General features: G+C 30.8%; 1 protein-coding gene across 1 annotated transcript; it reads right to left on the bottom strand.

Moving 5' to 3' along the window:
• Nucleotides 1-5,490: 5,490 nt before the first annotated feature.
• Nucleotides 5,491-6,656, bottom strand: LOC111884885 (zinc finger protein CONSTANS-LIKE 5). The gene is made up of 2 exons (XM_023881180.3): nucleotides 6,015-6,656; nucleotides 5,491-5,874 (listed from the first exon to the last, which is right to left on the bottom strand). Exons 1-2 carry the CDS (start codon nucleotides 6,495-6,497, stop codon nucleotides 5,647-5,649), a joined length of 711 nt encoding a protein of 236 aa, XP_023736948.1. The 5' UTR covers nucleotides 6,498-6,656; the 3' UTR covers nucleotides 5,491-5,646.
• Between the last annotated feature and the right edge of the window lie 6,878 nt (nucleotides 6,657-13,534).

The following is a 13,534-nucleotide window of genomic DNA, read 5'->3' as shown; positions in this document are numbered from 1 at the left end:
AAAAGCTTTGAGAGTTACGATTGTTTATCAGTTTTTGAAGTCATACTTGCAACTATAGTTATTAGACTTATTCAAGTAGGAGACTGTTGGATTAGGTGTCTATGCCCATAACTATAATTGGTATGTACTTAATTTGATAGTTGCATGGTCCTTTTGGGTTGACTTCATACTTACAACTAGACAGGATGATTAATTGAGAAAGAGGAAGAATTTATTAATTTGATTAATAAATTAGAATAGATGATTTATTAATATGTTATGGAAAAAATATATTAATTAGTAACCATATTGTTAATTATTATTTAATCATAAATTAATTTGGAATTAATTTTGGGATTAAAGGAATTAATTAAAAGGGCAGGGACTAAAAGTGCAATTGCTCAGTAGTTGAGCAAAAGGGTCCTGAACCATCCTAGAGAAGGCGGCGGGCGATTTTATATGTATATATATACATATACATATACATATATATATATATATATATATATATATATATATATATATATATATAAGATCATGTGACAACCCGAAATTTCCATTCTGTACAAACCATATCAAGTCAGTAGAAGATTAGAACAGTTAAAGAGAATTTCCAGACTTTTGCATATAAGTTTGAGTATTTTAGGATTTACACTTAAGGAGATATCAGGAGAGTGGGTGCACTAGGGTTTTGTGCAACACTGTTATTCCAAAACTCTATAATATTAGAGTTCATTGGATGAATAAAAATATTTTCTGCCAAAAATCCTAGGACGATATATATGAATCTTAGAAATATTATTTCATTATTTCCAATTCCAACTAGAGAAAAGCCGAATTCTCTCTCAAGGATCTTCGGACTTTCGTTCCGGAAAGTGAGTACTTCTATCTAGTCTTGTTTTAAAGCTTCTTATATGCTTAATACACTAGAAATCATTGGAAAACACTAAGATCTGAGAGTTTACCGCCCAAGAACGCCTTGGGGAGTAAACTCTTTTATAAGGGTCAAAAGATGCACTAGTCCCTTCCTTGAGCAATGAAACTAGTTTAGACATGTACACTAATGTGTTTAGGACTAGCAAACACCATAAGAACACCAAGAGTAAGGTGTTCACGGCCCAAGAAGTTCCAGGGCCGTGAACTCCAAACAATAGGGCCAAAAGGTGCTATAAACTCTTCGAAAGCCTTGTACACAAGCCTAGTTTAGTTCCTAGTTAAATTAGGGACTTGGAAACACTAAAAACACCCTTCCAAGGGGGATTACGGCCGTAATCTCCATGAGATTTGGTCCCAGGGCCGTAAACTCCTAAAAGGAGTTATATAATGCCCTAAACTCTTCCATAGACCAAGCCATTAAGTAGGAATGCTTCTTAGGGCCTTATAGAGCATCAAACATCAAATGGTCATATAAGTATGAGCTTACGGCCGTAAAATCATGAGTTTACGACTGTAAACTCATTTAGTAGTGTCATTAGGGTCGTGAACTTCATGATGGAATTTTCCTTACGCCCTACACACCATAGCTTTTCCCTACAACACTTAGATGTAATCCTAGAGGCTAATAACACTTGATAAAGGTGTTTAGCATGTCCTAGGGTGTCTTGAATTATTTATTAGCTGTTTATAGACTAATTTGATACATATATGTGATATTATATGTTAACTAGGATCATAGAGTGTGTTCAAGACTTCACTTGACACCTAGCCATCCTACCTCTTCAGTTCATCCGTACCACTCACATCAGGTGAGTTCATACCCCTTAATCAATGTTTTAAATGTTTTATGGGGGGGTACAAGTAGAATCATGCTAGTTATTATATCAATCACATGTGATTAATACGCAGCATTCAAATGATTTACTACACATTAGCCGTTTTACCAAACAGTTGTTATTCAAAGGATTTTCATATATGTTTTATATGTCTAAAACTCCTTATTAAATTGTTCATTATACATTGTATGTTTCATTTCAAACTCATTTATAATTGTGTTTCAAACAAGTGTTTCTTATACTTAAAACTCTTGTATCAAACCCATGCTTTCAACCCGTTTTATAGATTGACATCAAGTCGATCTTTTCTTAGATAAAAATCATGTTCAAAAGGTTTTACAAAACTTATTTTATGCTTTTATATTGTCAATTGCATGCCTATATATGTATGGTTATATAAGAAATGTTTAAAGAACTTAGGAAGGCTATTCACCCTATTTCCTTTTCGCGCTTGAGATGTGGTCTGGTGGGATATCGGGTATCCGTCCGAAGGTCATTTAAATATTAGTTATATGTCATGTGTACATATATAGTCATAAAGGTTCTTCCAGTTCAGTTCAATACCCTTGGGTAGCAAGGGTACACATCCATGTTCATACGTACCTGTTACATTACTAGTAAGCTACCATATGGGTAGTTTAGGAAGATACTAGAACGCGATATCATACAATGAGTCAGTTCATTTATGAGTCAATACTTGCTAGATAGAGAGAACATACATTACAGCTAGTACACACTATACATTACTATACTATTACATAGATATGTTTACATGATTACGCTTACATGAGTACGGTTACATATATGCGTTTACATGAGTGCGTTTACATATATGATAATAGGAAAGACATCACTAGGTGCTATAGCATAGAACAAGTTCAGGATCTAACTATACCGATGAATCACAACGCATTGTGATAGTTATATCGGGTATACATGATCATAGTAATGTGGATGTTCACGGATTGCATATATGCAGGGGTCGTGTAAAGGTCCCAAAATTCCTTTGACAGGGGAGCATCTAGCCTGGGATCTAGCCATCACATTAGGCCTTATCCCTCAAATAAGGCAATAGGAGTACAGAGGTAGTCACTTATTACAAATACTACAGTACTTATAAGAATTACCATAGACTTAAGGTAATTAGTACGGTTGTAGTTCGACACTACACCATAGTACTATTTCATTTTTCCCATTACATTCACTTCGTGAACATTCACACGACGCACGGTAATGTAGAAACTATATTTTTGGTTAATGATAGTCAGAATTGGGAAAATACACACTCTTACAAGAGCCACACACACAGACACTAGATGCCTTGGTAGAAGGATACGATTAGTAGGAAACATAGGGCTTCCTAGGATCATACAAAACATTTTTATACTTACAGTTCATATACATTTTCAATACTTACAGTTCATATACATTTTCAATACTTACAGTCCATATACATTTTCAATACTTACAATTCATATACATACAAATACTTACATACAAATTAAGACACTAAAATACTTATGATCTCCCCAGCTTTAAAGCCGATACTCTCTTTCAAAATAATTTGTATCCTCAGGTCAACCATAGACATGTATCGATGCAAGGTTCAGGGAAGATGGTGCTCGTTCAAGACGCATCTTTCATTTTGATTTATGCTTTAGTGTTTATCAAAATTTGACAGAACACACTTGTATTAAAATTATATTATTAATGCAATGGATGATGTTGTTGCCTGTTTACTACTTTTCATTGTTGTGATATTGTACATGACATCCTCCGCCCCAGAACGTTACCGCCGTTCATGGTTTTGGGGTGTGACAGATCATTCTACAATTTCTCGAATATCTTATCATATATATATATATATATATATATATATATATATATATATATATATATATATATATATATATATATATATATATATATATATATATATATATATAATCAAAGGAGGTGGATAATTGCCTTATTTGAGATAATGATGTTTTATTCAGATTAGGGTTATCCATATCATTCTTGGTGCACTATATAAATGGTGCTAAACCCTATGATTTTCGATGATAATTGATTCCAAGTAGAAGAAACCAAAATTTTGATCTCCTTCCTCCTTTCTCATATCATTCTCTTGCATTATGTGTTTGTGAGCCATTAGAGGTGTTACACTTGTGACACTAAGTTCTCAAGCTTCAAGATCTATAAGGGAATCATTATTATTACAATATAACAATCAAGGTATGTAAGCTAGCCCTAGTTTTATGTTGATTTCGAAATTTGTGGTTACATCCTAGGGTTTCTCCTTTTGTGTTCAAGTTTGCATGTTCAATTAGAGAAAACCTAAATCCAAAGTATTATGGTTGCATGCACACATATGAATTGTTGTTATGCTCAAAACCCATCAATTGTGGTTTTCACATTTGTTCTGATTTGCAAAGGCTAAAAAGAAGTGAGGATGTGGAGCATGGGAAGATGAACTTAATCATGGACAATAGGAGATCGTCACATGTTACCAAGATTGGCGTTTATTCTTTAATGCTTAGTAGTGGGTTATGTTTAGATTTAAACAATTGTTGCTACTCGTCATAGATGACGCGAAACATCATTTCATTTCATGCTTTATATAGACAAGGTTTTAGATATTCTTTTGATAATGAGAATGGATCTATTTATGCTTATAATAATGGTGTATTTTATGTTGAAGCTTTACCTTGTGATGGCATGTATGATACTGTGATGGTCGTAGACAATTTAGGTAATAATGTTCTTCAAATTGATTCGTCTAATGGCTTAGACAAAGCATGCTTGTGGCATTGTCGTCTTTGACATGTCAACAAGAAATGCATTGTCCAACTCCAAAATGATGGAGTGTTGGAATTGTTCAACTTAAGGTTAAATGATACATGCAAGTCTTGTTTACTTGGAAAGATGACTAAATCATCTTTCGCTGGCTCTTGTGAAAGATGTGAATGATTGTTGGATCTCATACACACAAATGTGTGTAGGCCCTTCAGATCCACCACAAGGGATCAAACCAATTCTATGTGGCTTTTACTGATGATTGTAGCAGATATTGATATATCTACTTAATCAAACATAAGTCAGAAATCTTTGAAAAATTCAAAGAGTTCAAACAAAAAGTCGACAATCAATTGAACAGGAAGATCAAGATGCTCAAATCTGATAGAGATGGTGTGTATCTTAGTATCGAGTTCCACGACTACCTCAAAAAATATGGAATAGTTTCGCAATTAAAACCACCTAAGACACCACAACTTAATGGTGTGGCTGAGAGACGCAATCGAAGTAGAGTATTTGTATTTGAATAAAAAAAATGGTGAAAAATATTGAAAGAAATTGTGATTTGATTTCAATACAACTAATAAATATATAACATATGCAAATTTCTCATAAACATATCTCTCGAATTGTTTTACGAAACTAAATGGTAATGATCTTACAGTTCTACATGCAAAACTGAAATTTACAATATATTCACGAAATCATTTTTTATCTACCAAAATTTTAACTAACCAAACATAAATCTTTTCATGAAACGATGATGATCTTGTGATAGAAGTTGTAAAGATAATCCTTTGATGTAATCTCTCTTATAGATTTGGGATTTTCGTGAAATAATAACAAACAAAACAAAAAAGTGAAATTGGCTTAATTTATACAAGCTCAAAACCCATTTTGTTAATGGAACAAAAATAATTAATGTACAAAAGCACAGAAAACATACAACTAATTAATATTCCCTGCTATTAAGTGTTTGTTAATAACAACAAATAAAGATATTGTTACGTTATCTGAACTGAGATTACTTTTTCTCCTCTATGTAAACATGTATTTATACTGTACTTACATAACATAGATATACAAGTATACAACTGATTTATGGCATCGAGTTTAAATCAAATTCAGCGATTCTCGTTGATTTACTCGTGCGGTTGACCGGAGAAGACATGTAGTCGCCGGATATTTTGTTACGTTGACGGATTCTCTTCAGCTTTCCGGCGGTTGAATCGGAGCTTGACTGAAACGAAGTTGTTTCGTCTTGTTCCGGAATCGGAGACGACGGCGTAAGGTGGTTTGTGTTCGCCGATGAACAATCGAAGTCATCCTGAATATAAAATAAACATCGTTATTATCAAAACTATTAATAGATCTAATTGAAATTTGCGAGATTTTGGGGGAATAAATATAAAAAAAAATCCACAATCAATCAACGAAATCACGACTATCAAAGGATAATTGTTGTACCTCAGAGGTAAGATTAAGATCTACAACATTCTGGCGTTTTCGCTTCATTGAAACGCCTCCGTCGGAAATCGATAAATCTCCGCTGGTAGATGAACTAGTTGCCGGTGGGAGCGGCGTCGATGACGACGGCGCAACGTGATTATCAATTTCATTCACTGAAACCTCTAATTCAAGCTTATCGGCATACACGCCTCCGTCGTATTCATCGTTACCTCCGACTTTCTCTTCTCCGTTGTCTTCATCGTCGGAAATATCTTCAACAACACACTTTGCACAGATCGACGCCGTGGAAGGGCAAAGTTTATCGCCGGAGGCAGTCCAAATCGTCGGAGACTGACATAGTTGGCAAAGAAGGCTCCTCGAATGCCTTGCTACAAGGAAGTTGGCTGAATGAACTTTCGCATCGCAGCTCCAACATAAGCTAGCCATGTCTGATTCACAGTATACTTTAGCCGTAGATTTGCAAAGCACACATCTCTTCATCTTCGTTTACAACTTCAGATCCTTAAAATTCTCTCTCGAAATCAAATACTTGAATAATGAATACTTGCGGTTGAACTTGAAGGAGAATATGGTGAGAACAAGAGAAAGATGATGTGATTTGTAAGCGAATAGCTATGACGAAACCACTTGCTCTCACCTGTTGAAACCACCCTGGTTTTCAATATATATAACGAAAATGCCACTCGATTAGAAAGTAATTCATCTATCATTTCAACTTTTGGAAAAGGTGATTATATAAAAATATCAGCCTTTGGTTTATTTTTTCTTTAAGTTTTAATTAATTTCAAAAATAAAATTGTAAGGTATAGAATTTTTTTGTTTTTCTAATAGGGTTAAATATATACATACTTAACTTTATTTCTGAAGTAATTTAACAAAACATTTTTGCATTAATTATACAACCATGTATTAATTAAGAAATTATTTTTATTGCAAAATTAATTAAAACTTGAAACATTATATGATTTTTTTTGAAGTAAATGTATTGTAATACACCAAAATTGTAGATTTCCTAATTATAACATGTTAGATAAATAAGAGGCTTTTGTAACCCTTTTAATGATTATCGTAAGATGCGGATTATGAATCGATCGGATTCAAAATATTATAAAATTTGTGCCAATGAATGAATCAAATCTGAATCAGTAAACATTAATATGTATTGAATGAAGATAAGATATGTTGTTCTTTTGCCCGGATACAATTGCTTCTATTTTCATTTTTTCTTCACATGCTTAAACATCTTAGCGACTCACGTCTGTCCTATCCTCGGACCTCTGACCTCCATCGCCAACGCCATATTGACCTTCTTTGGTGCCAATAACAACGTTGTTAATTTATTTATATTTTTGCTTTGAAGCAATGCCTCCAACAATCTATGTCTGCCATTGTGATTGCCTCCGAGCAAGTCATTGTAATTACGATTACATCCACTAGTGTTTTGGTGTTCATCTGTAATTGCCTTTAATTGATGCATTTATCTTATACGCTCATCGAAGCTTCTCTTACCGGGCAAATACTTCTTCTTTGTTCATCTAAAATTGCCTCAAATCGACACCTTCTTCTCTTACCAACGAGACATCTTATCTATTATTTATGTATAAATCAAAGAGAAACTTGAACTAAATTGTTTAAATTCAATGGAAATTGAAGTATTTATTATAAATCATATTTAACTAGAATTGTAGCTCAACCTCACTTATTGCACATTTTTTTTGTTTGTAGGCTGATTACGAATGCATTTTATGTATTTGATGAAATATGTAAGTTGGGAAATCATCACTAGTTTGAAGTCATATATTGCTTTAATAATCTTAAATGCTCTTAGTTTCATAACAACAATCGTGGACTTCTCATTGATGGTTTGTGTAATCAAGATCCAATTAGCACCATGAGATATTGTTGCCTTTTGATTTAAGATAATTTGAGTGAATTGTTGTGTTATTCTTGAATTCGATGATGAATCTTACTTTTGTATGTAAGTAGGAAAGCAATACCATTGTGAACCTTGTTTGTACACTTGAGAAAGATTTACATATTTGATTTGTTTTTATAATTACATATTTACAAGTTTAAGCTATAGGTATTTGAAAAACATAGGGTGAACCTTGTTTCTGCGGTAGAGAGATTTACCAATCTGATTTGTTTTATAAATTAAACATTTGTAAGTTTAAGATATAGATATTTAAAAAAACATAGAAAAATGGTTATTTTTTGCTTAAAAGAAAATAAAGATTTGTTGATTTTTGTTTTGTTTTTGCTTAAACGAAAATGATTTGTTGGCACTTTTATGTTTGTATGTGATGAATTTTAATTTTTAGATGGCTTGTGAATTTCTTAAATCAAAAGAGAATCGATTATTTTTTCATTCAATATAATTATTTAGCAAAAGATCAGACAACATATCATCGAAACATTAAAATGATTAATTTAGAGATTAGCATACATTCCTAAGTACTTGTAAATTAAGTAATCAATTGATAAGAGTTTTTTTTTTCAACCACAACAATATATCATACAAAAATAAAAAATTTATGAGCCACCTTAAACAAGAAATAATATTAAAATTGATTATCTATTTTATATAATTTCACTCATAAATAATGGTACATTATAAATACTGAATGTATAAAAAAAACAATAAAGATTCATTTTGCAACAAAAAATATAAAGACTAAATGTATACAAAATGAAAAAAGATATTACATTATTAAGTTATTTTTTTCGGTTTATCTAAAGTAAACAATTATAAAGACTGGATATGAAAGAAAAAAAAATAAGTGATCAAATATATATACAAAATAAAAAATATATTATATTTTAAGTTATTATATCCCTTTTTACAAATAATACTACTTAGTTTTATCAATTTCATGTGTGTCTATTACATAAAATTGTATTCCATTTTGCTAGAAACTATAAATAATTAATTTTTAAAAATTGTTATTGCTATTTCACATAAATTATATAATTTAAATCAAAAAGTCAGATAATATTTGAATTTGGTGTAGATTATCTAACTGGTTTCTTAGTTATCCGGTTAAACAATACTATTAATTTAGCTAAAATCAGATAATTTTAATAAACAAAAAAATAATATAATACTTTTTACAATAAAAAATAATATATTTAATTTTTTGAGGTTTACTTTATTATTATGATTTAACATATAATACTAATTAAATTAGTTGGTTGAAAAATTTATGTTTACCATTTGTACTATATTATTTATTTTTTTGCTTGTTGATAGAATTTAATATTCGACCTTATCCAAGGAAAAACATATAATACTAATTGTACAATTTTGTGAGGTAGAAAATGAGGGATGGCATTGAGTAATTGATTTGGAGGCAGAAGGATAAAATCGTCTTTCTCAAATTAGAGACACAAGATTTTTTTAACATGTCAACAACCCGGAACCAGTGGTTGTTATTGGTGAGGTTGTTGGCCACGTGTACGGCTGTCAATGATTAGAGATTTTTAGTCATCTAAAAAAAATGCTATTCTTGTGGTGTAAAATATGGGTCTAAATGAGCCCCACTTTCAGATATTTTTGGGGATAATCTACGGGTGCTGACGTAATAGCCGACGTGGAGACATAGTGGCCTTAAAAAAGATTTCAACAAGGGATACTGCTGACATGGATGCTTAATCGCCGCAGGTACCGCTGCCAACGTGTCGAACAGTGAATTTGCTGACGTGGAACGAAGCCATCAACCCATGTCATGTTATATCAATAACGTATTTAACTCTAGTTTTATAAACTTTGTAAAAATTATAAATATTTATATGATGTTATCAATCGATATGATTTTTTTTATGGAGTATAATATTGTTTTATTTATGATGTAATTAGCTGAATGTAAAAAAAAAAAAAAACATTATTTTCTTACCATTTTATGTTATATATGTGTGCATAACTTAAAAAAAATGTTATATTCTGTATAATATTCACTATTCATAACCTTTATTCTTCCATTCCAAAAAAAAAAAAAAAAAAAAAAAAAAAAAAAAAAAAAAACTATTTATAAACTTTTAAGTTTAAAACTTAATGTTTATATGTATATCTTATATTCTTGTCGAACATTCTTACTCTTAATATAAATAGATATTCATAAGAAATTCATACGATTTGACGATCTTTTAGGCTATTTTCTATAATTATATTTAACTTTATAATCAAAATATTATAATATTTGACAAGTATCAGTTATCTTTATCATCTGATATTGGATAAATGTTAATAATATAACACAAATACACAATAGTTAATAATATAACAAGATATCATCTTTATGACTAGTTCTTAGAATCTTTACTTCCCACATCTATCTTCTCTTTGCCCCATTCTAATGAGATTTTCAAGATAAGTTGTTGTTGTTGCTATTAATAATATAACCAATATCACATGAATAATAACTTATTCTCCTCATAATATTATATATTTTGATTATATAGTTATATATCTCATCTAAAAATTATGTTATCATATAAGTTAAGAAAAACAATGCGACGTTACATGATCATACATTCAATTTAGCGCTTTCTTTAAAACTTCTTTTACCAACAAATAATAACACTGAAATTTTTTGGAATTTAAAATGATAAAATAAATGGATAATAACTTTTTCGTTAACACGCGTTTTTTTTTTATCAACTTGCATGGAGTAGAATGTTTCTAAATTTCAACCACCGGTCCTAGTGATGATGAATGGTATGGGATAGTGCCACGTGTACGGTTCTTGAGGCTCTCAATGGTGCTTCGAACTCTTAAAATATACCTTTTATATATATGTGGCCTAAAATCTAAAGGAGTTTTACAAGATATTTTTGGGCAAAGTAGAGTTAAATAACTTATCTATGTTATAAAAGTATATGCTTTTCACAATTTATATAACAAAATGAAGTTTTTATAATTATACAATAACGTTTGGATTTTTTTTTTTCTTTTTACCAATTTAGATAATAAAATTGGCTTGCATAAGTTGAAAAATTCTAGATGAGAGATTGAAATATGATTGTATAATTTTGTGTGAAATTATTGTATATTTTTGATAAATGTTTGAAATTTGTATTACATAAATAAGTTATTAGCCATAAAATAATATATCTTTCTCACTTATCATCTTGGATAAATATTTGAAAATTTATTACGTAAATAAGTTATTTGCTATATAAAAATAATAGATCTTTGTCGCTTCTTATTTTGGATATCATATGTAAAATTTAATATTTAAATGTCTGTAGCTTGATGTTATGATTATTTTGAGCTCCTTGTTGACTTTCCAGCTGTCACTTGTTGCTGGGTGCAATGGATTGGACGTGAATGATCGGTTGTGGTTATACCGTTGAATCTCTTCTCGTGGTCTCAAATCAAATGCTCCAAGGCTTCACCCATCCTCATACGGGATATTAACTAAACTAATTTATTTTAAATTAATAATAAAAAAGTAATTTAATTTTTAATAATAAACAAGTTCGGAATAGTTCATTTCGAATACCATAAAGAATATTCCTTTGTCAAAAGGCATATTAGAATTTTGAATTCAATATATATATATATATATATATATATATATATATATATATATATATATATATATATATATATATATATATATATATATATATATATATATATATATAATTTATTTTTATTAAAATCTAACAAAAATTTTAAAGAACATAGCAAATAGAAGTATATATACTATTACAATGACTTAAATCCAGATATTTCATTAAAAATTTATGATATTAAATACTTCGAAATTGACATTTTAAACATGGATAAATAGAGTTTACTGAAAAACATTTGTGCAAATGAGAGAGAAAAAAAAACTCCAAACTTTTCACAAACAAGACTAGAAAAACCATTTTGGAAAGTGGTAATGTTTCAAAAGGTAAATGGCATGAAATTCATTATGTTTTAACTTTTTTCAATTTTGAGGTTTGTCTCAATTAAGACATCGCTTTTATCCAACTTGTTTCAATCTTGATGTAATGCTCCAAAAAATTTAAATGAAAATTTTTCTTTAAATCAATCAAAACAATCGTTCGGTCATTCGAAAAATCCCATCAAGGTATAAAAACATGTCATATAATCATCAGAGTACAAATCAAGTGGAACACTGGTGGATGCAGTATAATCATGTCGAGCTCTTCTCTTTGGAACTGGAAATACCTGAAATCATAAACATAAAACCGTAAGCACAAAGTGTAATGAGTTTCCCAAAATAATCATACCATACATACATATCACCTCGAAGCTGTGCGGGCCTTTTTCACCCTGAGTTTATTTTAACTTAATCGGTATTTTGCAACCGTACGAGTCTATTTCACCCCCGAATCTATTTCAACTTAATTGGTATTTTTCAACTGAATTCCACCCCACATACAATCAACATAAAGTCATATCAGCAAAAGTCACAAAGACAAGCACATAAAAGCATATCAACAAGTATCAGAAAGACCTCTATCATCCTACAGCATAATCCAGTTGTCACACCCCAAAACCGGAACAGCGGAAACGTTCTGGGGCGGAGAACGTCATATACAATATAACAACAAAGTATAATAGTAAACAAGCAACAACGTCATCCATTGCATTAATAATATAATTCAATACAAGTGTGTTATGTTTATAGTTTATAAGACACCAAAATGAATAATCAAAATAAAGACGAGTCTTGAAAGCTCCGTCTTCTCAAAACCTGGCATCGGTACCTGTCTACTGATGACCTGAGAATACAAGTTATTTTGAAAGAGTTTATCAGCATTAAATCTGGCGAGTTCATAAGTATTTAGTGTCATTTGTTTTTGTATAAGTCTGAAGTAAATGTTTGTAAATGTTTGTACTTCCTAGAAAATCCTATATTTTCTACTGAAATGCAGTCTTCTACCAAGACCCGATTGTTCTAAATGTTTGTTCTCTTGTAAAAGTATGAGTTTTTCCCGTTATAGCTATCATTATCAAAATATAGTTTACATTATCGTTTATGTGAGAAGATCACAAAGTAAATGCAATAGGAAAAATAATGTAGTACTGTAATATTATATATAGTGATTACTGGTGTACTAACTACCTTAAATCCATTATTAATTAAGGTACAATGTGATATGTTGTAACCATACTAATTGACTAGTGGAAAAACGACACTGAAATACATCGAACAGTTATGACATTTGTCACCCGCAGACCTGCAGGTCCCACTGTAGCTAGCAGCAAGGTGTAGGATGGTCAGTCTAGTATAGATCTATACACAAATTCACGCTCTCGCTCCAGGAGACTCTGGTTACAAAACGAGCCACAGCAGTGATGTCGTGCCCCGAAGTAGTGGCTCACATTTATGTTATAGTGTTCTTGTATATGTATAGTATGCTCTAGCTGTATAGTATAGTATGTTCTCTCTATATAGTGTAGTATGTTCTCTCTATTTCTCATAATAGTATATTTGTATTGACTCATGTATGCACTGACTCATGTATGTTTCATTGTACTAGAAGTAGTGAATAGTAAT

This window comes from Lactuca sativa, chromosome 8 (genome assembly GCF_002870075.4).
Source record: "Lactuca sativa cultivar Salinas chromosome 8, Lsat_Salinas_v11, whole genome shotgun sequence".
Lineage (NCBI taxonomy): Eukaryota > Viridiplantae > Streptophyta > Magnoliopsida > Asterales > Asteraceae > Lactuca > Lactuca sativa.
Note: the sequence above shows the minus strand (reverse complement) of the source record. Positions and strands in the feature narration are given on the sequence as shown.